At 31.8% G+C, this 27,872-nt stretch overlaps 1 protein-coding gene across 2 annotated transcripts in view; it reads left to right on the forward strand.

Annotated features, from left to right (window-relative positions):
* The window catches only part of LOC114332347 (putative helicase mov-10-B.1), a 196,204-nt gene that overhangs the window by 60,452 nt on the left and 107,880 nt on the right, over positions 1 to 27,872 (forward strand). For both annotated transcript variants that reach the window (XM_050650230.1, XM_050650228.1), the window contains 2 exons: positions 6,311 to 6,467; positions 26,057 to 26,399. In XM_050650230.1, the coding sequence (XP_050506187.1) occupies positions 6,311 to 6,467; positions 26,057 to 26,399 (500 nt within the window). The remainder of the gene's footprint in view (positions 1 to 6,310; positions 6,468 to 26,056; positions 26,400 to 27,872) is intronic.

The raw sequence follows: 27,872 nt of genomic DNA on the forward strand, positions 1-27,872 counted from the left end.
TTACGCAGTGAAAGCTTCCAAGAATGTTAATCTCCGCCCTCTATTTTACCCAAAGCACCCAACGGAAATATTTGTTAACGGGATGAAAGAGCGGGGTGCAACAGTCAGTCAACTATCAACACTCATTAAGAACGTACGCAAAAACCTCTTTTCATTTACGCTTTTTCGAAGAGAATTCTTCACGCCGCAATTAGCAAAAAGCCGGTACAAAGTGTAAATATATGTGTAGTGGCGTCTTTCACGGATAAGTTGTTAACTCAATTGTTCACATGTAAAATTCTATTTCTTGCCCTTTTCAACTTCATTACAGTCATAGCAAAATAGAAAGTGTTTTATTTACATTAACAATTCAACAGGCCAGAATTACAGCATCTTACGGTTCATTAAAAGTTCTCCTCTTAGCTATCGAAGGCTTAGCGACACATTGAACTTACTGCAAGTGCAAAACGCTGGAAAGAGACATTGGAACTACTCCAAACTCTCCATGGAGGAATGTTGAACACCGGCGTCCCTCCATATGTCTTTTCAGTTTTTATTGATTTTGAAAAGACATATTTGATCATTAAAAAATTATATTGGTATCAAAAATAGCCCAGTAAATGAACGGGAAATACGGCGATACCGTGTAATTTTCAGGGGCAACTCCAAATTGTAATGAAAATTTGCATTTAGGTTCTACTTACCCTCCACTTCAAAGTTGAAATTGTGCCGTTGGTTGCTTTTGCTTGGGGGGCGACAGTCACCCCTTCTTAGGGGTAAAAAATATACGAAAACGAAAAACAAAAGATAAGACCGAAAATGAATAAAGTGACTGATTTTAAGCAACTTTTGTTCTATAGAATTTTTTATGTAAGTCAATACTTTTCGAGTTATTTGCGATTGAAACTCTTTATTTTTTGACAAAAAAACTACGTTTTCAGACGGTTTTTCGCAAATAACTCAAAAAGTAAATATTTGATCGAAAAAAATATCCTAAGCAAAAGTGTATATTATAAAAAACCAAAAAAATTGGTGTATCGGTAAAGTCTATCAATCGAGTAAAAACAAAGTTGTAGCTCATGAAAAATACTTTCTTATTCGTCTAATTCCAAATCGAATATTTCAAGGTGACCGAAAAATTAAGCACTTTTCGGGAAAAACCCATTAAAACTTTTTTAAAGCGTTTATAAAAAGCTTTATTTTAATTGTTTATAAGAATTTCTAGTATTAAAAATAAGCGACTTACGCTCAAAATAAAGTTGGCCCTCTTTTTTTTTTAGAAAAAAAATCATGAAAATCTCCCCGTGTTCAGCTCCCCAAATGAAATTAATCGCTACCGCTTTACAAACAATTTACTTACTTATCTATTTTTTATATGATCAGTCAGTCTCACCGGTTTAAAGTGCTTATTTTTGAAAGGGTTATAGTTGAAAAAGCAAGAACGGGTCACTAATCACGAGTGTATGCAAATTTTGAACAGCCATATATCTTAACAAATTTTTGTCTTACGGAAAAACAAAATGAAACTAGCATATTTCTGTGGTTCCAAGGAAAAGGGGCATGAGTCACATTTTTTCTTGAAATCGTCAAAAGAGTTTAACGAAAATTATTTTAAATTTTCTATTTGGTAAAAGGCCACATGTCTGAAAAATGTAATGCATTTCTTAATTAGGGCCATTCAAAAATTAGGCATGAGTCAATATTTTATCTACACCGATAAAGAAAAGGGGCTTGACTTAAATTACGCCTATTAAATGGCACGCAGCGCGGGGTTTTAGTTTTGGAATAAGGCATCTTGTCGACTTAGTTCTGGAATGCGCTACGGAACGGCTCAGAACTCACAGGCGCTTCTTACGGTTAACGTTGTTTAAAGTGTTTTTATGTGTTTATTTGGTATTACCTTTGTGTAAATAATACAGCTATTTAAGTGAAAATTAAATAAATAATATCTTTGAAAATGTCTCAGTCTAATAGAAGCAGAAAGATATTAGATTTGTTGTTGGAAAATGCATCACAACAAGCAGGTTAATACAAAATAACTTTAAAAATTTTAAACTTAATTTTTAGTTTAAAATATTTTCTGTGTCTGTAATATGTAACACGTTTTAATCCTTTTGATTTTACTACATAAGTCTGTATGTTCACAAAGAAGGGATGGCATTAGATAACCTTTTTGCCACATTCGGCCCTAAATTTTTCAAAAATACATTAGTTTTCTCAGGATTAAAAAAAATGAATACATTTAAAACACATTGAAAATTTTGACAGGCGACATTTTGCGCCTTTATTACCCTTAAATGAAATAATAAAAGTTGTATTATGCTTTGTATAGGAAATTAAGGACTCTAATGTGGACCAGTGTAATAATTAGCTATAATGTTAAAGTGTTTGGTTTACTTCTTTTCAGGCACTTCTTCAAGTAGTAACTTTTTTGTAGGAGAACAAATACCAACTGTTAATAAATCTAAAAGTATTGAAGATGGTAACTAGATGTACATACATATTTTAACTATTTTAAATGTTCCTTCTTTGTCACACTTCATCTACACATATCTACATTACACTTTTTATAGCTGCTTAAGATGTTCTTATTTCCTCTATTGTTAATATTTTTTCTAAAATCCTGTAACCATCTTCTTGATATCGTCCTATTAGAGGTAATTATCACGAAGTGGACTTTTATGAGATTTTGACATTTTCATCAATTTCATCTTTCAAACACTACAGTATTATAATATTAGTGTATTATTTGTGTGGATTTAATTACCTGTTCGGCGATTGATTAAAGAAATGAGTTTAAATTTCTTTGTAATAGATAGCTGTAACATACCTAATCTATTTTGCGATTGAGCAGGCCGATTAAGCAGGCGACTGGTGTATTGTATTGTTTAAACTGAGTATTATATTTTTGAATTTTTGTGCCTTATCTGTTCGGCGATTGATTACAGAAATGAGTTTAGAATAAATTTCTTTGTATGTAACAGATAGCTTACGTAAAGGGTTTTCATAGTCTACTTTGCGATTTAGTAGGCGACTTTTGTGGCTGTCATGTGTCGAAAGTATTGTATTACATATTAATCTGTTTTCGAAGAAGGAAACATTGTTCATTTTTTAAATAGTTGACTATTATTTTTGATAGTTCGTTAGACGTCAGCAAAATTTTATATACCTTTGTATAATATTTAAGTATGAAAATGATTCCCAAGGTAACGATACTTTATGGAGACAAATTCACTTCAAAATATCCAATAATTGTGTTCATGGAAAAACTCATCAAGTAAATACCTATAAAAATTGGTTTAAATATCTGGTTTTATTTATTCTTTAAAGTTGCATTTAAAAAATCCTAATATTTAAGTCAGGTGAATTTAAAAAACAATTTGTTCCTTTAACGGGAGCGACTCAAAATGTCGCCTGTCAAAATTTTCAATGTGTTTTAAATGTAGGTATTCATGTTTTTCGAATCCTGTAAAATCTAATACATATTTTTGAAAAATTTAAACTCAAAAATTGCAACAAAAATGATACCATAACGGTAAAAGTGACATCACAGTGACTTTTAGTTTTTGGACTTTTCTAAACTTTTAAAAGGGTCACTTCAACTAAGAGAGTTTGATATAAATGGAAGCAAATTTGTGTGGTGCGATGTTAAATTGTTTTCATATGGCACTGATGAAGGCATCGTTAAGTACAAAACATCCCTAAAACAAGAAGAGCCATTTAAGTGCATTTCATTTTGCCAAAGGGAAAATCGAAAATTCCATTGCAACCCGAAAGGTGCTACACCGGCCCTTGAGCTCTTGAGCATAAGCAGGGAGAAAAAGAAAGATTACTAAATATTTTGAATTTAATAGATTTAGAATGCCATGCATTTTATGAAAATTTACCAGACGGCAACAATGTTCGAGAATGCAGAATATGTTTGTGGTTCGGACGATATGTTTAAATAATATCCTAAACAAAATTTCCAAATAAATACTTAAAAAAACCTCTCTTTTATTTACCCACTGACAGTACAAAGGGGCTTAAGTATGGATAACAATAATGTGTTACCTGCTTTATAATTTGGAAAAGAGACACATGTCACTAAACTAATAAAAATAATAATAATTCAAAAAGTACAATATTACACAAATATCACAAAAGAAGATTAATTAATAAATCATCCTTACTCTGGTTAGAAAGGCTTTATATATATTGTTATTTTGAAATATTTAGTGCGCGCATAGCTTATATTTACTCTTTTGCTAATATTGGCCTAATTCTAAAAATGACTAACTAGGTGACTTATGCCCCTTTTCCTTTGAACCACAGATTTATAATAGCAAAACCTACATTTTTTTACTATTAAAGATTTCTCCTATCAGTAATACTTTTTAGTTATTTTGAAAAAAGGAAATTTTTCAAAAATTTTTAGAAAACTTTTTTTACTCTAAAACTAATTTTTTTCAAAAATAAGCACTACAAACCAATCAAACTTAGAGATCATATAAACAATACACATACAGTAAGTGATCATATTATTAGAGCCACCTCAGAAAATTTTACTTTTTTTTTAATAATGGTATGTAAGTTTTTTCTTTATACGGTCCACGTTGCCTTTGAAACTTTAGAAATGGATGCTATGTTTCTGTTGCAGTGATTAGTATTGAAAATTAAAGTTTTTATTTCTTCTATTTTCCTTGGTGAGATAGGCAGCACTGACAAACAATGGCATCTGAGTCACGCATTGCCACACATGCGTGTTGCCACTATTGTCAGACTATTTATTGCACTTTCATAAAGTGTAACAAGACAGCCAAATGGAAACAAATCCATTAATATAAATGATACATCTCAATTATATACCCTTCCTCTAAAACATTGAATTTTACTAGGTGGCTCTAATAATATGATCACTCACTGTACAGTTAAAATAAATGGTAAAGCGGTAACGATTAATTTTATTTAGGTTGCTAAATAGAGGGAGGTTTTCACGATTTTTTTTTACCAAAAAAATGGGCCAATTTTTTTTCAGTGTAACTGGTTTATTTTTGATGCTAGAAACTTTTGTAAAAAAAACAAATATAAAGCTTTTTTTAGATACTTTAAAAATGTTAATAAGCTTTTCCCGAAAAATGGTCGGTGATTTCGCGTTGAATTATTCGATTTGGAATTAGACGAATAAGAACGTATTTTTCATGAGCTACAACTTTGCTTTTGCTCAATTTATAGACTTTACTGATAAACCATTTTTTAGTTTTTTTATAAGCTACACTTTTGCTAAGAATATTTTTTTCGATAAAATATTTACTTTTTGAGTTATTTGCGAAAACGGTGTGAAAACGTAGTTTTTTTGTCAAAAAATCAACACTTTCAATCGCGAATAACTCGAAAAGTATTGAAAAGACTTACATGAAAAACTTTATAGAACGAAAGTTGCTTATAATCTGTCAATTTATCCATTTCCGGGTTTATTTTAAACACGCGTTTTTCACCGCTCGAGAAGGGGTAACTGTCACCCCCCAAGTAAAAGCAACCAACGGCACAAATTAAACTTTGAAGTGGAGGGTAAGTAGAACCTAAATCCAAATTTTCATGCAATTCGGAGTTGCCCCTGAAAGTTACCCTCCAAAACGGTCATTTATTGGGCTAAAAGCGAGCATTCGTATTGAGATGCGCAGATGATACAATTATATTGAGGGATTTAAATAGATTTAAATGTCTTTTGCAATCCATTAACACGTTCATTAAATCAATCGTTCTAATACAAAATAGGTACATGGTATTTATTGGCTTATCGTATGGAAATATACAATTACAAATAAGTAGATGAACAACCAAAAAGCATATTCAATTTTAAATATATATCTAGCTTGTTATAATACCGAACAATTACACTAGATATCGAGCCAGGCCAGATAAAATGTAGAATTGAGTTGGTTAGTGGAACTTTTTTAAAAATAAAGTCACTCTTTTATAACGACTTGACTTAAAAATTCAACTTAAGAAACACACTATTAAATGTTAATTATGGTTACTTGTATTATACGGTGTCGAAGTATGGACCTTGAAAATATATAGAATCACATATATATGTGATTCTATAGACGAACACTGTAGACACACACAAATACCGTGGATATTTTATAACTCATTTATAACTCAAGACAGAATCTCATAATATCACGTTAATAGCACGTTAAAAGGAAGCTCTTGATTGCATTAGATAAGATGGAAAAATGGCATAATCAGTAGATACTTAATATATTTAACATTTAAAAGATTTGACTTAAATTTTGTATTAATCTAAATGTCAATTTTTTTGTAAAATCTTGTAATTATTTTCTAGGAGAAAACTCTCTGAATAAGGAGCCATTTAATGAGCAAACCTATATCAATGACCAGAATTGTTCATTGTGCAATGTTATATTTAATAATCCAGATGAATATAAAAGCCATCTGGAGTGGATGGATCATCAAATTCGTTTGAGTTACGTTAAAAACAAGTAAGTGGATTGGTAATCACCCAAATGTCTCTAGATTCTAGATATTCCATCATCATAATGCAGTTTTCCCAGTTGACTGCGCTGCATGCGCCTCCTTACTAATCTCTACTCTGTTTTTTTCTATTTTTTGGTTATTACACCTAGTTTTTTTTATAATTTTTAATAGTAAATAATACTCTCTCCCTAAGATGAACCACAAGCCAGTTTATTAAAAACATTACAAATTGAAAACACTTTGGACGCTTTTCGGCCCAACACGAACCATCATCACCAATAGCAGGCAATAACAAACCAAAACAATTAGAGAAATAATCTGGCTAGTTCTAGTTAAAGCTATAAACTTCTATCGCTTCCCGCGTCCTTGAATCACTACTAGTCCAGAGAAATAAGGATTTTCTCGGGACACTCAAAGATCCAGATAGCTGACTACTTTTTTAGTTATTGTAGACCTATAGGAAGAAAACCTACATGTTTCCTGCCTAGAGTTCGCGTCCGTTTCTTAATTATTAACAATTTAGTGCAAAAATCGCGATTTTTTCGATTTTTTGTACCCCATTCAGAAGGTAAGTAGTTGACATAAAATTACAAATTTTAATTTTTTTAGAATATTGAAAACCTTCAAAATGCCGATTTTTGAAAGTTAAAAAGTTAATTTGTTACTACGCAAACTGCAAAATAAGTGAAAATCGTTATTTGTTAATAACTTTTACTAAAACTATCTTAGAACTTTAGTGTTTCACCCAAAGTTGGGTATTGGGGTACTTAACAAACCCTCAAAATTTGAGACCGGTCCATTAATTAGTTTAAGAGTTTTTCTATTTGTTTATCTCAGAGACCTTTATTTTGTAATAACATAAGACAGAAAATAATGAAGATAGGGCAATTCTGAGTATGCCAAATGAAAGTAGAAGAGTGATAGTATGAAAATGTATATAAAAAAAAGAAAAAAAATTATACAGGGTGTTAGAAAATAAGTATGAAAAATTTTAAGGGCTAATTCTACATGAAAAATTAATGCCAATTTGCTCTATAAACATATGTCCGCAAATGCTTAGTTTCGGAGATACGGGGTGTTAAAATTTTTATTTCAAACTGCCAAATTATTTATTGCTCTAAGACCAGTTGAGCTATGAAAATGAAATTTGGTGAGTTTTAGAAGGTAGTTATTATGAATTTTATGACATACAATTAAGAATTTTGTATTCATCATCGGCGCGCCTACGGGCAATGGTCTGAATTATTCTAAAGAAAAAAATAGTACGCCACTGAGATATTTCGAATTAGAAATTATTTTTAAATTACACATCTAATTTGTGATAAAAAACCTTTCTTGCCTATGTTTCATATGATGCACCGTTTTTATGCAGAAAAATAAAACCTCTTGGCGCATATTTTTCATTTCTTAATACATGGTCAAGAACTATCCAATATACTAATACTAAACTGGAACAATAATAGAAGATATTACTAATACCATTTCAATTAAGTGTAAAGCTGCAAGAAATGTTTAAAATGATCTCCTTTACAGGTAACAGAAGAATTTTATATTCATCATTGCCGCGCGTACGGGTAATGGTCTGAATTTTTTGAAGAAAAAAATAGTACGCCACTGAGATATGTCAAAATAAAAATCATTTTTGAATTCCTCCTTCAATTTACGACAAAAAATCTTTCTTGTCTTTTTTTCATATGCGGCGCCGTTTTTATGCAAAAAAATTAAATATCAACGTTTACAAAGTATTTGAACTAAGTTTCTATGCATATTTTTTTTCTATAAACGGCGCCTCGTATGAAAAAAAGGTAAGAAAGATTTTTTATTGTAAATTGAACGAGGAATTCAAAAATGATTTTTAGTTTGACATATCTCAGTGGCGTACTATTTTTTTCTTCGAATAATTCAGATCATTACCCGTACGCGCGCCAATGATGAACATAAAATTCTTCTGTTATCTGTAAAGGAGATTATTTTAAACATTTCTTGCAGCTTTGAACCTAGTTGAAATCTTACTAGTAATATTTTCTGTTATTGTTTTAGTTTAGTATTATTATATTGGATAGTTCTTGATGATGTACTAAGAAATGAAAAATACGCGCCAAGATGTTTTATTTTTCTGCATAAAAACGGTGCATCATATGGAAAAAAAGGCAAGAATGGTTTTTTATCATAAATTAGACATGGAGTTTAAAAATAATTTTTAATTCGAAATATCTCAGTGGCGTACTATTTTTTTCTTTAAAAAATTCAGACCATCGCCCGTAGGCGCGCCAATGATGAATACAAAATTTTAAATTGTGTCAAAAAATTTGTAATAACTACCTCCTAAAACTCACCAAATTTCATTTTCATAGCTCAACTGGTCTTAGAGCAATAAATAAATTGGCAGTTTTAAATACAAATTTCAACACCCCGTATCTCCGAAACTAAGCATTTGCGGACATATGTTTATAGAGCAAACTGGTATTAATTTTTCATGTAGAATTAGCCCTTAAAATGTTTCATACTTATTTACTAACACCCTGTATAGTCAAAAATCCTAACCCCAAATTTTAGAAATTTTGTAGTTTATAAACATTTAGAATAACTTTTAAAATGTTGCCAGTAGATACAATCTTTTTATATATTCGAAAAGTTAGTATTTTAACACGAATTTTGAAATAAAAAAATTTAGCCTGGGTTCATTTAAGAGAAAGTTTTTAGCTAATTGGTTTATAATAATTAAGGAATCTCATTAATGCCATTTTAAAGAATGGAATCTGTATTTTTTCTTAAAAATATTTGAACAAACGTTATACCTTCACAGTACCCTTTACGATTTTTCAAATATGTAGTTCAAACGATTACTAGGGGGAACCTACAAATCCACCGAGTTAAAACACCGAAAAAACAATTTCAAACTAATACAATTTTCTGCATCTCCGGATCAACTCAATGGATTTTGATCTTTCTTTCTTTAATTTGTATGCAATTTCAACATACATTACAAATATGCAATTTGTTTATAAATTTATTAATTAATAATAAACACTCTAATTTGTTTAAACAGTTCTTGAAAAAATATTTTTTTTACAAAAATCAATTTTTTAATCATTTTTAAAAGTTAAAGGACACTTTAATAAATAAATTATTTTTATTAGATAATTATTTATTGAAGATAATTTATTTATTAAAGTATACCTTAACTTTTTCTATAATTAATAATAATAGTATGATTAAAATCATGGATTTTTGGGAAAAAAATTTTTTTTTCCAAAAGTGTTTAAACAAATTAGACTGTTTATTAATTAATAAATGGCTAGACAAATTGCATATTTGTAAAGTACAGAGAAATTACATATGAATTAAAAAAGAACGATCAAAATGTATTGAACTACATTTTTAAAAATTCGTGTAAAATACCAGCTTTTCTAATATGTAAAAGGAATTTTTCTACGGACAATATTTTTAAAGGTATTCTAAATGTTTATAAACTACAAAATTTCAACAATTTGACATTAAGATTTTTGACTATATTAGATAATTTTTTATCTTTTTTAGTATATTTTGATAGCATCAGTTTTCTACTTTCATTTGACATAAGCAGAATTGCCCTATCTTCATTATTTTCTGTTTTATGTTATTGCAAAATATAGGTCTCTGGAAAAAACGATTAGAATAACTCTTAAAATAATTAATGGATCGGTCTCAATTTTTGAGGGTTTGTTAAGTAACCCAATATCCAACTTTAGGTAAAACACTAAAGTTCTAAAGTAATTTTAGTAAAAGTTATTAACAAATAACGATTTTCACCTATTTTGCAGTTTGCGTAGTAACAAATTAACTTTTTAACTTTCAAAAATCGGCATTTTGAAGCTTCTTTAATGTTCTTAAAAATTAAATTTTGTAATTTTATGTCAACTATTTAGATTTTGATTGGGGTGCAAAAAATAGAAAAAATCGCGATTTTTGCACTAAATTGTTAATAATTAAAAAGCGGACGCGAACTCTAGGCAGGAAACAGGTAGGTTTTCTTCCTATAGGTCTGCAATAACTAAAAAAGTAGTCAGCTACCTGGATCTTTGAGTGTCCCGAACATGGTCTATTTCTAGCTTATTACCCTGGAGTAGGTGGTCTCTAATGATCTTAGTTTATTAATAGCACGATCAAATAAAATTACAATACATATAAATCAAAATGTAATTCCGTACAGGTTGGAATACATTTTTTTTATCAAAGTTTAGGTCAAAACAAAACATGTTTTCAAGAAAGTATATGAGTCTTATGAGGGGTAATTTAAATTTTACGATATTTTTCTGCATAGCTGAAGAAACAATATTTGATGTAAGGCTTACTAAATTAAATTTGGCCTTTAATTTATTTAAATAATTGTAAATCAAGATTGAAAAACAAATTTGAAGAAAATATTATTTTCATTATAAATAAGCACTATAAAACATTTTATTTTGCAGAAAAAGTTGCGTTGTGGTATCGTTATAAAGTAGAAAAAAAATTTGTTAAAAAATATTCGGTAGTTCATAAGATATCTAATTTGTTTATTAAATATTACCATTTTTTCAATTAAAAAAACGCGGTGATTGTTGGCGATAAAGTATACAATTTTTTAATATCTCATTTTTTCTGCTTTTATGTATATTTTTGGTAAATGCACTGAGAAATCCAAATTTGAATTAAACTAGGTATCCTTCAAAATGGCTTTTGAAAATTTGTTTTAATTTGTTTAAAAGTTGATTTTTTAATAACATCGCTGGGATTAAAAATTTTAAAAAGCTGTTTCGATATTCGTGTTCCTTGTAATTTTTCACACATTTACAAAAGAAAAAGTTTTTCTAGGACCATTTTTTGCCAAGATGGCTTTTCCAAATTTAAAGATTCATAATTTGTTTATTTATCAATATTGACATTTAAAAGTGCGTGAGTAGGTACATCTATCAAGCCTACTACCTACGTAACAATGCCGTTTATAATAATAATAGTCTCCCGTTTTATACTGCTAAAACGGCTTTTAGGTTATAGCAGGGTAGTCTGCTATATCTAGGGCCTACGGTATACAAGGAAGGTAACAGGGCCAGTGCTACGCTTCACCCGCGTAATATTTCCCCTGGTTTTACTCAAGGTACTCATTTTATTCAGGCTGAGTCGACCTGGGGCCTATAGACATTTTAAAAATGTCTAGCTGTTCTCGCCGTCGCTGGGATTTGAACCCCGGCCGACCTGCATGGAAGTCAGACATACTACCGCCTGAGCTACTCATTCGTAGCGACCTTCAATAATTGAAAAAATTTGCCTGAAAATGGGTGGAGGAGTTGTTTGCAATATCTCCGTTAATATTGGGCCAATGTCAATGTTTTTTAATTTGGACTAGCGTATAAAAATAATAACATCTACATGACCCATTTTGCAAAAAATATTCATTAATTTGATAAAACATTTTGTTTTCAGAAAATTTTCTTTCTCTAATATTGTGATACAATAAAAATTGACATAAAAGATAACGGCAAAACAATAATAAAACAAATTTTTATATTAAACGTTTAACAAAATAGTAATTAATTAGGCAAAGTAAGTTTTTAACCTAATAGAAACATTAATATTGAAAAATATTAAAAATATTACTAAAAGATTTTTAATTGAAAATTTATTGGTCCATTTCTCTGGTAACACATCCATGGCTTCTAAAAATTGCAAGCTAGATGGATGCTGAAGCGAAGAAGACAAGAGGGGATAAAAAAACTTACAATTCACGACCCAGTCTGTTCAGTTGGTAAATTCCAACGGAAAATGGACCTAGTTACTCAAAGAAGTAAAGATTAATATAAAAATAAAATAAAAATTCCATTTTTATTCAGTTGCAATGCGAAGGCAAAACCGTCTTTTTTTTCACTTAGAACAGGGACCGCAGACCAGCACTCTAAATCGACGATTTTCGACTCTATTTGGAGTCATCATCAGAGAGGCGTAGGTCTGCTGGTCTCTGCCCGAAGTGACAAAAATAGGAAAGATTGTCCCCGCATTGCAACTGACGTTTATGGAGTAGGTGACTAGCGTTATCTGGCAACTGAAAGGCAAAGTAAGTTTTCAACCTAATAGAAGCATTAATAATATTGAAAAATATTAAAAATATTACTGAAAGATTTTTAATTGAAAACTTATTGGTCCATTTCCCTGGTAACACCTCCATGGCTTCTAAAAATTGCAAGCCAGATGGATGCTGAAGCGAAGAAGACAAGAGATTATTCATCGACATACTATATGATCATTATTGTCATTATAATTTAAATCTTCACTTAACAGTTTGGCTACCAATGATACTCTTGATGATTCTGCATTGTGGTACCATATGTATAACCGGTGATCAATCTTCTTGGTTTATTTCTGGACCATGTGTATCACCGGTGATATCATGCAGAGTATAGTTTAAATGACCATTATTATCGTTGGTATATAAAATCGGGCAAACAGAGTGTGACGATGGGATGTAAGTGAACCTAATAGCATGTCGGACAAGTGAGCATCAAGGGTCATTCATCTTAGGCAAGTTGCAAAAGTAATAAGAAAATAGCAAGATTTAACGACTATAATTAAAACAATCACGCATTGTTTGCTGAATATTTTATTATAAAAAGTTACAGAAAAAAAAAGATATATTTTAACAGATAAAAAATAATAGGTATCTTAGTGTCTTTTTTAAAAACATTCCGAACATAGCGCCGGAGCATTTGGGCAACTATTTAGTCCATACTGTGAGCCTGCCCCAGCATTCGGCAAACCGAACTATATACTCAGAAATCAGCAAATTCAACTACATCTTAGATCTAAAGTTTTTTATGGATGCATTATTCCGATATTAACATATGGGGCACAAACATGGACAATCGCAAAAAAGAATACGAACATACTCAGAGTCACTCAACACGCGATGGAAAGAGCAATGCTTGGCATATCACTTAAGGACAGGAAAACAAACACATGGATAAGACAGAAACCAAAGTCACCGATGTGGTACAAAAATCATTAAAATTGAAATGGGAATACGCTGGACATGTAGCTAGCAGCGATCTAAACAAATGGCACAGAACAATTCTAACCTGGCGACCATACCAACACAAAAGACCCAGAGGCAGACCTTCTAAAAACAATGGAAAAGAAGACTTGAAGAGACTTATGTTCAGATGTGGACGTGAATGGCTAGACGAAGAAGAAGAAAGAAGAAGTGAGCCCGCCCTGGTATGAAAAATTTTCTGATTCGGTTTCTTTGCGGATTCCTGTTCAAAAATGTCCCCTTTAAACAAATCAGAAGGGTACCAGGCGGAAAATACGAAAACCATACTCTTCTGGTTCATTCATAATATACTATGTGAATCACCGGTGATCACAAGCAAATTCCGCCTAAAAGTTATTCCGGTATGATATTTAAGTCGTCAAGAGCGACACCTATGAACCGGAGAATCGATTGATAACCGCAGTGGGATTGGTACCAGACAGAAGTCTATTCAAATTTATGCCGGTATAACAGCGACTGAAGCTGATGTATCGCCGGTAATTCATATGAGAGCCTTAAATCAATTTTAACTATATAGTTTTTTCAAAACAGAACAAAATTTTTTAGTTTCAGTACTATTTTGTTAATTTTCTGATATCAAAATTTGTTTTAGTATTGTTTATAGCCCAGTAAATGATAATTTTGGAGTGTAATTGTCAGGGTTAACTCCGAATTGCATGAAAATTTGAATTTAGGTTCTACTTACCATCAACTTCAAAGTTAAATTTGTGTCGTTGGTTGCTTTTACTTGGGGGATGACATTCACCCCTTCTCGAGGGTGGAAAAACGCGCCTTTAAAGTAAGTCCTTCTTCTTCATGTACCATGTCCTTTCAGAACGTTGGTTACCATCATAGCTATCTTAATTTTATTCACTGCCACCCTAAATAGCATGCTTGTATCAACAACATACCAATCTCGCAAGTTCTTCAACTATGAGGTTCTTCTTCGTCCTGGACTGCGTTTGCCCGCTATTTTTCCTTGCATGATATTTTGTAGCAACCTATATTTGGGACCTCTCATTACATGTCCGAAATACTCCAGCTTTCTCTGCTTGATGCTTTTTATGATCTCAGTAGTCTTGCTGAGACGTTCTAGTATTGTGGAGTTTCGAATTTTCTCCACCCAGGAAACTTTTAAAATTCTTCTATAGCACCACATTTCGAAAGACTCAAGGCGATTTAGATCGATTTTATTTACAGTCTAGGACTCGACACCGTAAAGTAAGACCGAGAACACGTAGCAGCGAAGTAGACGGATCCTCAATGCCAATTTTAGGTCTCTGTTACATAACACCTTGATCATTCTTGTAAAAGCGGCTCTAGTCTGCTCTATTATAGATCTAATTTCGCCGTGACTTTCTGCGTAACAATTTAATTGCTGTCCAAGGTAAACGATTTTATCAATTTGCTCAAGTTTGGTATTATTTACATATTTTATATAGATGGTTTTATATGCTGTTGTTTACTTATTATGACTATTTTGGTTTTCCGTATGTTCAGATCCAGACCTGCCTCCCTACAACTCTCAACGACACTATCAAGTAGTGTTTGCAGATATTCTTGAGCAGAAGCTAGGAGTACTGTATCGTCCGCATATCGCAAATTATTGATGACTTCACCGTTCACAAGTATTCCTTCTTGTTTTTCAGAAAGTGCTTTTCTGAAAATTCTTTCGGACTAAACGTTGAAAACCAGGGGTGACAAGGGGCATCCCTGCCGTACTCTTCTTTTAATATTAAGAGCCTGTGATTTCACACCATCTACTAAAACTAATGTTTGATTCCAATATAAATTTGCAATTATTCGAACATCTTTGCCGTCCAAGCCAATGTCTTTTAGAGCTTTGATCAATATAGAGTGCTTAACACGATCAAATGCTTTTTGGAAATCAATAAAACAGCAGTATATGTCTACAGATATATCTCGACATCTTTGAGCAAGTACGTTCATTCCAAACAGTGCCTCTCTCGTTCCAAACCCGTTACGGAAACCAAACTGTGTGTCATCCAGGTATTCCTCACATTTATTGTAGATACGACCATGTATTACCTTCAGAAAAATTTTCAATAAATGGTTTAACAAACTGATGGTTCTATAATCAGCACAGGTTTTTGCTGTTGTCTTCTTAGGTAAAGCTATAAATTGTGAATTAGACCAACCATTAGGTAGTTGTCCGCTGGTATAAATGGTATTGAAAAACGAAGTTATAGCCTCTAAATCATTGCTATCATTTATAAGCTTGTATATTTCAGTTGGAATTTCATCAGGACCAGTCGCTCTGCTATCTTTTGATGATTGCATGGCTTTTATTACCTCAGAGCGTGTTATTAGGGGTCCGTCGCAGTTAGTAATATCGGGAGGTGAACTACTCCTATCGTCTTCGAATAGGTTCGTAACGTAATTTTCCCATTCTTTAAGTTTGTCCTCTACTTCAAATATTACTTTACCACGTTCATCCTGTAGCAATGCTAATTGCAATGCAATGTAGTAAGTCCGGAAATAGAAAGACTGAATAATTCTAAACAACTTTCGTTCTATATAGAGTTTTTTAAGTAAATCAATACTTTTCGAGTTATTTTCGATTAAAAGTGTTGATTTTTCGACATAAAAACAATGTTTTTTTTGCGATTTTTCGCAAATAACTCAAAAAGAAAATATTTTATCGAAAAAAATGTTCCTAGCAAAAATGTAACATAAAAAACGAAAAAAATTGTGTATTAATTAAAGTGTTTAAAAATTTTTTATTTTTGTTACAAACGTTTCTAGCAACAAAACTAAACGAATTACGCTCAAAATAAAGTTGGCCTCTTTTTTTAGTTAAAAAAATCGTGAAAATCTCCCCCTATTTAGCACCCTAAATAAAATTAATCGTTACCGTTTAACCTTTTCGTTTATATGTACCTATATGTGTACCTACTGTTTATACAGGGTGTCCTGAAAAGATTGGTCATAAATCATACCACAGATTCTGGGGTCAAAAATAGGTTGATTGAACCTCACTTACCTATATACAGTTGAGTCCGCGAGTCTTTACCCGTGCGTCATCACTTAAAGCATACGAAATAAGTCTGAAATCTATTTCACGCAACAACAACTGACAGAAAGTGGCTACTGTTCCGATTACGGGTTTTATTATAAAATTTGAGGTTATCAAATATATAGAATATCAAATGTAAGTTTTGCTTCAAAATTTTTGCGCAGAATTACAGCTACATTTGAAGTAGCTTAATAAATTCTTTTATTATTATTGATTAATAAATAAATAAACAATTTATAAGAAAATCCAATAACATATTTTATTTTTGTTATTTTATTCACTTTGACGGAAATCTAAACACAGTCATTTCTTTACTGTGTGAATGACGTTAGCTTTGTATGTTTTAAATATTAATTGCCTAAATATAATTATTTACCTTAAAATTTCAAAGCCCAATATAAAATTAGTTGTGAAAACAACTGTTTGTGTAATATAAAGAAACTTCAAAACGCAAAAATTCGACAAAAACCGCAAAAAGTTCAACTGACTGACAGCCACAAAATTAAACAAATCAGAAACGTCAAACAAATTGTGCTTAAAATATGAAAACATACCGAATCGTCTTTTTTTGTACCTATCTCTTTTCAATGCACTGAGTCTAGATGGTTCATAAAAATAACATGTGTTGTTACTTAATAACAAACGGCAGCTGGTTTGTCATGAGTTTCATGCATGGAAGAGAATGATGCTAGATAAAAAGTATGTGTTTTATCTCGCCAGGTATTACTGACGCACGGGTAAAGACTCGCGGACTCAACGTACCTACAATAGTGCAGACAAAAAAAGTTACAGCCCTTTGAAGTTACAAAATGAAAATCGATTTTTTTTCATATAGGTATCGAAAACTCTCAGAGATTTTTTATTGAAAATGGACATGTGGCATTTTTATGGCAGCATCATCTTAAAAAAACGTTAAAGTGAAATTTGTACACCCCATAAAAATTTTATGGGGGGTTTGTTCCCTTAAACCCCCCCAAACTTTTGTGTACGTTCCAATTAAATTATTATTGTGACATCATTAGTTAAACACAATGTTTTTAAAACTTTTTTGCCTCTTAGTACTTTTTCGATAAGCCAGGGTTTATCGAAATATTTTGAATATTTATCGAATCCACCACATATTTGTATATGGTTAAGTATGATTATGGAGACCTGTTAATAATCTGAAAATTTATTTATAATTTACATTTTTAGGTATATTTTGAAAAAGAAGCTACATCTCGATAAAAGGTAACGGATGAAAAAAGACTAAGGCAAAAGTTTTAAAAACACTGTGTTTAACTAATGGTACCAAAATAATAGTTTAATTGGAACGTACACAAACATTTGGGGGGTTTAAAGGAACAAAACCCCCTTAAAATTTTTTTCGTAAATATATTAAAAAAGGCTTATGGAAAAAATACTAAGAGGTAAAAATGTTTTAAAAACGTTGTGTTTAACTAATGGTACTACAATAATGAATTAATTGAAACGTACACAAAAGTTTGGGGGGGTTAAAGGGAACAAAATCCCCATAATTTTTTATGGGTGTACAATCACTATAATTTTGTTTTAAGATGCTCCTGCCATAAGAATGATACATGTCGATTTGCAATAAAAAATCTCTAATAGTTTTCGATATATTGAAAAAAATCGATTTTCATTTTGTAACTTTTTTTATGAGCACATTTGTACTAAGGTAAGTTAGGTTCAATCAAACTATTTTTGACCCCAGAATGTGTGGTATAATTTATGACCAATCTTTTCGGGACACCCTGTATGATCTGTAAGTTTGACCGGTTCGAATTGCTTATTAAAAAAAATGGTTTATAAAATTATAAAATTTTGAAAAATTGCCCTTGTTTCAAAATAACTTAAAAAGTATTAGTATGACGAAAAATCTCAAAGAGAAAAATAATGTAGCTTTTATTGCTTTTATAAATATGATAGTTTCATTTTGTTTTTGTGTAAGACAAAAATTGGTTGATATGGCTGTTCAAAGTTTGCATACACTCGTGATTAGTGATTCGTTCAAGTAATTTAAACTATAACCCTTTCAAAAATAAGCACTTGAAACCGGTGAAGCTTACAGATCATATAAAAAATACACAAGTAAAGTAAATTGTTTGTAAAGCGGTAACGATTAATTTCATTTGGGGTGCTAAACAGGGAAAGCTTTTCACGATTTTTTTACAAAAAAAATGGGGGTAATTTATTTTGAGCGTAACGCGTTTAGTTTTAATAATATTAAATTTTATAAAAAATAATAATAAAGGTTTTGTAAACACTTTAAAAAAGTTTCAATGGGGTTTTCCCTAAAGGTGTTTGTTTAATCTCAAATATTCATCATTCATATCCGATATTAAACAATATATATTTATCACCCCGTATATCACATGAACCAATTTGTTATTATATATACCTACACTTGTGTGGGTTACTAATTTTGTTTAATTGTTGCAAATCATAAACAATATTTTTGACAATGGACACTAATTTTGCTAACTAAATAAAAACCTTTGTTTGAAAGTCGTGTGGGCTATGACCCAATTTATCCTGAAGCTAAGAAAGAGTATACATTAGATTCATTCACTAGAGTCAACTCAACGAGGCAAGATGTGCCTTTAAATTCATTCCTTCGAGTCACCTCATACTTTCAACATGTAGCATCATCATAAAAGTCTCAGTTTAAATTTCATACGAAGCGTATCAGTGAAGTAACGTCTCCCGGGAAACTAGTGTCAGTTTACATTTACATAAATAAATTATCTACTTGCATTTGGTGTTTCACTAAAAGGCGATAGATCTACAGCTGAGCCCGAAGATTATACAGTGCTTCATTTTTTGGTTATTTCACGTTGAAATATTCGATTTGGAATTTGACGAATCAAAACGTATTTTTCATGAGCTACAACTTTGGCTTGTGCTGGGTCTATGGACTTTACGAATACACAACTTTTTTCTTTGTTTCAATGCTACATTTTTGCTATGATACAATTTTCGATACAATACTTGGTTTTTGAGTTATTTGCGAAAAACCGCCTGAAAACGTGGTTTTTCTGTGGAAATATTAACATTTTCAATCGCAAATAACCCGAAAAGTATTAACTTACTTAACCCTACGTTAGGCGCGCGGTTATTGCTGACGAGCTTAGTCGCTCGGTCTACCATTGTAGACCAATAGTTTTTGTCGTATAATACCTGATTTTAACAAAATTTACAAATTAATGGTTAATAACATGTTTATTTATGTCCGTACTTTGATATTAGATATGTATTGTTACTTGGCTTTTCTCATTTTGACAGTGGTAAAATTAAAAACGAGGTCATGATTTTTGGGTCTTTATTCTCAAGTAAATGAAAATGGTCACAAAAATAAGCTCAATTTAGTAAAAAACACAAATATTTTTTATCTTTGAACTTATAGAATAACCAATAGGGATGAATAATAAAGAATAGAACTAAAAAGTGAAAAAAGAACAAAACTATTAAATGGTCAAAGTGGCCCAATTTTAGTCCGTCAAACATGCAGTGTAAATATCCCCAAAATGATCCTTGAATGCAAATTAAATTTGCTTGAATGCAAATTAAATTTGTCACATCTTTGGCATGCCCTTCTTGTTGACATATTGCAAATTCGTGCACAAATACAACATCGTCCCAAAAAATTTGTTTGAATATTAGGGGGGGGGGGTACGACTTCTTGAACTCCGAGCAGTACGCGAGCTCGTCGTCTAAGTTCTCTTAGCAGGGAAGGTATAGTTTATCCATATTCAATTTGCGGTTTGATAAGTTGCCATGCTAAGTTTTCAATGAAGTCACTTCTTGAAATATTTTCATTTATGTTATTAGCTTTATACAGGGTAGTGAATCGGAAAACGGGCCATAGGAAACTCAATGTAGAATTTTAAACTGTTGAATTCCTGCTTCCCTAATTATGTTACATCAAAAGTCATGAGAAGTTATTTGTAGAGGATTGAAATCTGTATTAAAAACAGAAGTTACAATTGTTGTACGATTTAAACACATTCCAAAATTTTGAAAAATATAATGTAATTACCGCAGTAGGTATGTGTGGGCATGTTAGGCCACACGTTACTATTTAACTGACAGTGAGCACACTATTGACTAAAGAAAATATCTTTATTATTAATACTTTCTCCTTAACTGAGGGTATCTGATCAACTTTATTGTGTTTTAAAGAATAAATGATAAAATAAATAAAGAAATTGACAGTTCAAATTGTTAATATAATAAATTCATTGTCACCGAATGCAATCTTATACACATTATTGCAGTGTGTGTGGCGTAACTTTGGCGTATTTCTCTGAAAATTGTATTATATTTTTACAAAATTTTGAATAATTATTGTTTGTAGAACAATATTAACAGTCGTTTTCAATACAGATTTCAATCCTCTACAAATAGTTTCTAATGTCTTTTGATGTAAAATAATTAGGGAAGTAGGAATTCAACAGTTTAGAATTTTACATTGAGTTTCCTATGGCCCGTGTTCCAATTCACCACCCGGTATACACAGCAGCCTACATATGTATTAGCTTTATATATACAACTAAAAACTAGAACGCGCTTAGTCGCGCGGTCTACGGTTGTAGACCAGTGCTCTTTGAATAATGGTAAAAAAATAATGATTTTCATGATGAATAAATCATCAAAATAATGATGAATAAAAAATTGATTTTCATTTTGTAACTTCAACTTATAACTATAACTTTTTTATGTGCACATTTGTACTAAGGTAAGTTAGGTTCAATCAAACTATTTTTGGTCTCAGAATATGTGATTAAATTTATGACCTGTATTTTTGTTACACCCTGTATTGAGGATATCACTACTCTTTAATAATATTTAGAAATTATTGTAAATCACAAACATGAAGCTTTAAAAAGGTAAACCCTGTAGTTGGCTGTATACCTTCGATAAAACAACGTGGAATGAAGTAAACAATTCTGTGGTATTTAGGTATATGAATTTATTAAATTTCTTAAAATTTATCCACGAGGAAGTGAAAATTGTACAAAACGTTTTCGGTCAAACTGACCATTGTAGGTGTGAACCTGGAAATAAGTAAACCACTTAAATTAAAAGCAAAAGGGTGAAATTTTGACAGTTGAAAAAATAGAAAATATGGTTACTTACGTCCAGTGTACAAGTAGTTGAAACTAGCCACTTCAATAGGGCTTTTCATCGATTGTCATTTGTTTCGAGCTTGTGTCATGTGTCACACAGGGGCGGCTCGTGATAATATAAAATGGTGAGGCACACTACACTTGAGGGATATTATTATTGTGGTTAGCTTCTCTTTAATGAGCGAAAGGTAAATTTTGTGACGTCATAACGTGAGGCCGTCTACAGAACATTGCCGTATTTATTTTAACCCCTGCAAATTATATTAAATGAATATTTTATTGGCAAAAATAGCAACGAAAGCTCGGATACCATTTTACGTGGCAGGGTATTTAGAGAGAGACACATTATTTTCTGGTCAAGTCTGTGATAGGTTCATACTCTAGGTAGCAGTTTTTCAGCTAATAATAATTACTAATACCACATATCAAAACAGTATGCATCAGATGTTTCGTCCTTTCTGGGTCTCATCAGAGTTGTACAGCCATATTAAGCAAAATTTACATTCGAAACTACATGAGAACAACGGACAACAACTGATTTTGTTTAATCGGTTGCCAAAATGAAATTATTGTACGCAAACAAATTACCTACAAACACGTGATAATTTATCATTAACTTTTATTTACATATTGGAATTCAAAATAAATATTATCAATACTTTCTTATTTTCAATATAGGTTATTAAATAAAAAAGTAATTTTCTTTATTAAATTTTCGGATGACAGACGAAAAACCACCTACCTGTGACATCTTGTCATACATTTCTGACACCCAACTTTCTATCAATCAGTTGGTCGTTAACCTCTCACTTGTGCACTACCTTGTGCAATTTTCGAGCAAGGATGAAGTACATCCACATGATAATTTAAAAATCTTAAGACATCAACTCAATGTCGACTACTTTTTAATGTCTAATGTAGCAGTAATGTAATTTCGAGGTTTTTACACCTATTGAAGTGGCTAGTTTCAATTACTTGTACACTGGACGTAAGTAACCACATTTTCTATTTTTTGAACTGTCAACATTTCACCCTTTTGCTTTTAATTTAAGTGGTTTACTTATTTCCAGGTTCACACTGATGATGGCTAGTTTGACCGAAAACGTTTTGTACAATTTCCACTTCCTCGTGGATAAATTTTAAGAATTTTAATAAATTGATATAGGTACCTAAATACAGAGGTGTAACCAGGATGATCCTAAGGGGGGGTTACGTCTACTTTGAAGGTATCTGTAGTGTAGGAAACAAAGGTTGAACCTTGCAAAATGGACACAAGTCCGGTTTCATTTTTTTTTCTGGTATATCAAGGGGTGCTTATTATAAGACTAACTTTTTCTGAAAAAATTTCGCCCCGGAACCCCCCTTTTCACTCCTTTAAAGGGGGTAATTTGTGGTTTTTGCGGAACGTAGCCCTTCCTGTACCTTTTAAAAAAAATTTCTTTTATAGAAATATGAAGAGGACTATATTTTCTACGATTTATTTCCCGACAGCATCTGTCTATCATCCACCGTTTAGCGGGGGTGGCGCCCCAAAGTTTACAAGTTTTTAAAAAAGATGTTTTTAAAAAATATATATTTTTTCCTAACTGTAACGGAAATTAAGAAGAAATCTTGCGGCAGTTATTCACAAATAATTGATTGATTTTTTGGTATAGGTTTCACATAGGGATAATTGCCTTTTTTCAATTACAGGGTGTTACATTTTAAAAAACCCCTTTTTATACCATCTGAACCGTTTATGATATAGTAAAAAGACTTTCAGCGATTACCCACGTACTGGTGCTATTTACAAATTTGTATAATGCACCCCCATTTTTTTCCCGGAACCACCCCAAAAAAAAAGAAGAATTAATAAATAAAGTGATTTTCTTGGAATCCTTCACACACAATGCCCTTTATTATTAGGCTTTATATATCATTTTGTGCACGTTATTATTACCCATACATGGACACTAAAAGCGATTTCCTAGTTCAACCTCTGTAGCCAACAAAAATAAATAATATGGGGGGTTGAAATTTTTTTTGTTTTTTGCTTTTTGATCCATATAAGCATATGCTTCATCAATAGTGCTTTTCAAAAATATATATGGTTATTGCAACATCCCTGCGGAGACCACCCCTATCATTGAAAATATACTGCAGAAACTACCCCTATCCCTTGGCGAGCATGTTTTTACGATTTTCTCATTACCTATGCATTCTTTTTAAACAAAACTTATCAAGGTTAAAGACCACTATTTACTCCAAAAATTATGTCCCATTCATTTTTTTCGTATAAGCAACCGTTACGGCACAGTGGCGCCGTAAACCTTATATATATGCTTTGGCGGGCTCCAGTTTTTGGTTTTTTTTTTCGTCATCTGTTCGTTTTATTGATAAAGTACTTATGTAAAATAAAACAACACAGTGTAACCTACAAATTATGACTTATGAACATTTTACAATCTTTGCGCCCCGAGTGGTGGCCCAAAATCAATTTTTGCATATGTTCGCCACCTACACGCATTTTATTGCATTAATGCTACCTTAATAGCACAATATTTACCCTTAGGTGGTCGCTTAGCAGTGGCGGATCCAGGGAGGGGTGATGGTGGTGATCACCTCCCCCCCCCCACACCCAAACCAAGTGATATTATATTCAAAGATTACAAAAATATTCATTAATTTTTATAGAAATACTTATATTAAATTATTATTTTTATAAGAATGGCGTACTTTTTATGCTTCACCGACAGTGGAGGATCCAGCATCGTTAAGAGGGGGGGTGCCAATTTTCTAAATTTCTATAAAAATAAAAGAATATTTTTATAATCTTTAAATATAATATCACTTGGTTTGAGAGGGGGCGAGGTGATCACCCCCATCACCCCTCCCTGGATCCGCCACTGCTTAGCGACCACCTAAGGATAAATATTGTGCTATTAAGGTAGCATTAATGCAATAAAATGCGTGTAGGTGGCGAAAATATGCAAAAATTGATTTTGGGCGACCACTGTGGCTTTGGGGCACAAAGATTGTAAAATGTGCATAAGTCATAATTTGTAGGTTACACTGTGTTGTTTTATTTCACATAAGTACTTTATCAATAAAACAAACAGATAACGAAAAAAAAAACAAAAACTGGAGCCCGCCAAAGTATATATGAGGTTTACGGCGCCACTGTGCCGTAACGGTTGCTTATACGAAAAAAATGAATAGGATCTAATTTTTAGAGTAAATAATGGTCTTTAACCTTGTATAAGTTTTGTTTAAAAAGAATGCATGGGTAATGAGAAAATCGTAAAAACATGCTCGCCAAGGGATAGGGGTAGTTTCTGCAGTATATTTTCAAGGATAGGGGTGGTTTCCGCAGGGATCTTGCAATAACCATATATATTTTTGAAAAGCACTATTGATGAAGCATATGCCCATAGGATCAAAAAGCAAAAAACAAAAAAAAATTTCAACCCCCCATTTTATTTTTTTTTTTTTGGCTACAGGGGTTGCACTAGGAAATCGCTTTTAGTGTCCATGCATGGGTAATAATAACGTGCACAAAATGATATATGAAGCATATTAATAAAGGACATTGTGTGTGAAGGATTCCAAGAAAATCACTTTATATATTAATTCTTTTTTTTTGGGTGGTTCCGGGGAAAAATGGGGGTGCATTATACAAATTTGTAAATAGCACGAGAACGTGGGTAATCGCTGAAAGTATTTTTACTCTAGCATAAACGGTTCAGATGGTATAAAAAGGGATATTTTAAAATGTAACACCCTGTAATTAAAAAAAGGGCAATTACCCTTAAGTGAAACCTATACCAAAAATCAACCAATTATTTGTGAATAATTGCCGTAGGATTTCTTCTTAATTTTCGTTACAGTTAGGGAAAAATATATATTTTTTAAAAACATTTTTTTTAAACTTGTCAACTTTGGGGCGCCACCCCCGCTAAACGGTGGATGATAGACAGATTCTGTCAGAAATAATTCGTAGAAAATATAGTCCTCTTCATATTTCTATAAAAGAATTTTTTTGTAGAAGGTACAGGAAGGGCAACGTTTCGCAAAAACCACAAATTACCCCCTTTAAAGGGGCGAAAAGGGGGGTTCCGGGGCGAAATTTTTTCAGAAAAAGTTAGTCCTATAATAAGCACCCCTTGATATACCAGAAAAAAAATAAAACCGGACTTGTGTCTGTTTTGCAAAGTTCAACCTTTGTTTCCTACACTACTGGGGGTATGGAATAATAATGGTGTTAAGTATATAGAGCTCAAAATGCATCCAAAAAGGGAGGTTATAACCCCCAAAACCACCCCCTAGTTACGCCTATGCCTAAATACAACGTTTACTTCATTCCACGTCGACAAACGTTAAGCTTTAAAATATTATTTACCATTTTAGGTCAATTTTCAAGAACAACAATGAAATCAAAGCAGTGTTAATATGTAATGAAGAAGAATATACAGAGCAAAAACTACAAGTTCCAGTGAAAACAGATATGCAAACCACGCTACGTATCCAAAACGTTACGAACAAAAAAATTGAGATTCTAAAGATTATCCAAATTAACACTTTACAGAAACACGTGAGCCTTCAGAAAGAATTTGTGAAAGGAATCCCATTGGAACCATCGGCAACAGTAGATATCACTATAAGGGCTTATTTCGAACACAGCGAATCACTTGTATATCCCATTTTATTACTTACTCGGAGAAAGAGAAAAAGTTTTCATCTAATTACAATAGTTAGTACAACTTACAATTTTAAAAATATATAGGGTGTCAATTTGAAAAGTTGCCACCCCCTATAATTTGGTCCCTATAGAAAATCTAAAAATAATTTAATAATAAATTAAAACACATCAAATTTATTTGTGAGGGGGACATTTTGTACACCAGTTTTTAACTAAACTACATTAACCCTCTAGCGGGGGCGGACACAACCCCCAAATCTTTAATGGAAAGGGGGGTTGAGTGATACCTCATTTTAAAGATAATTCGATTACCTTTTCAAAAATACCACATACGTTATTTTTCCATTCAGTACTTTTGGAAAAATCAAGTGAAACCGTACAGATATTAAGTATCGAGTTCAGAACTCCCAAAATTTTTTTTTGGAATATTGATCTCAAAATTGAATTTTTTTGAGTGTTGGAATATTTAGAGAATTTAGAGAATTGAAGTATTTTTGGAAAAATCAAGCAAAATCGTAAAGATATTAAGCATCGAGTTCAGAACTCCAAAATTTTTTACAGTATTGAGTCCAAGATTTTTCCAAAAGTAGGTACTAAACACAAATATCAGTATGCGGTATTTTTAAAAAGGTAATTGAATGACCTTCAAAATGAGGTATCACTCAACCCCACTTTCCATTAAAGATCCTGGGGGTTGTGTCACATCAAAATCACATTAAAAGTGTAATTATTGTACACACACTGTGAACCACTTGATGTTCTAATAATCACCAATGTCACATCATATATTAAACAATAATTTCGTGCTTATTATAAATTACCATGCTCACTTTTAATGTGATTCTTTAATTGGAGGGCCATTTGTTCAGATCTGTTGCCTTTACCATCTAGATCAGGGCTTCTTAAACTTTTTTCATTCACGACCCCCATTTATGATTGTGAGTTTCCTGGCGACCCTATATAAATATAAACGAAAGATAAATAAAATCTCGCGACCCCATTTGTGGTCGCGACACGTATTTTAAGAAGGACTGATCTAAATCATATTACCTCACATATATGGACTGATGCTGATTTGTAAACACAAAACGAAACGTTTCCAATAATATATGGATTAGTACAACAACGTAGCTTTTCTTTCTCCTTCTAATATTTTCAAATATGCAGGGCCACCCGTATTGACAGGGTGACACAAACTTATGTTTTTTTTTTAATTAAACATCCTGTATGTTTTTACATTTTTTGATTCTCCTCGATGTCTTCTTTCTTAAAATATCGGTTTTTGCAATATTATATGAGGTAGTTTAAAAGATAATTACGGTTTTTTTGTTAATTTCGTAGCAACATTCACACCCTGTAGAATTGTAGTGATTTGACATCAAAATTTCTATTTATGATAAAAATATTTTTAATGTGGGCAGTCTACTATTGTTAAATATTATTAATAGAGCGATTTTAGTATAATGAGTTGGTCGAAACTCGGAATGAGTATTTCGACGGTTAAACTGCAAAACCTCGTAAGTC

Source organism: Diabrotica virgifera, chromosome 5 (genome assembly GCF_917563875.1).
Source record: "Diabrotica virgifera virgifera chromosome 5, PGI_DIABVI_V3a".
NCBI classification, from domain to species: domain Eukaryota; kingdom Metazoa; phylum Arthropoda; class Insecta; order Coleoptera; family Chrysomelidae; genus Diabrotica; species Diabrotica virgifera.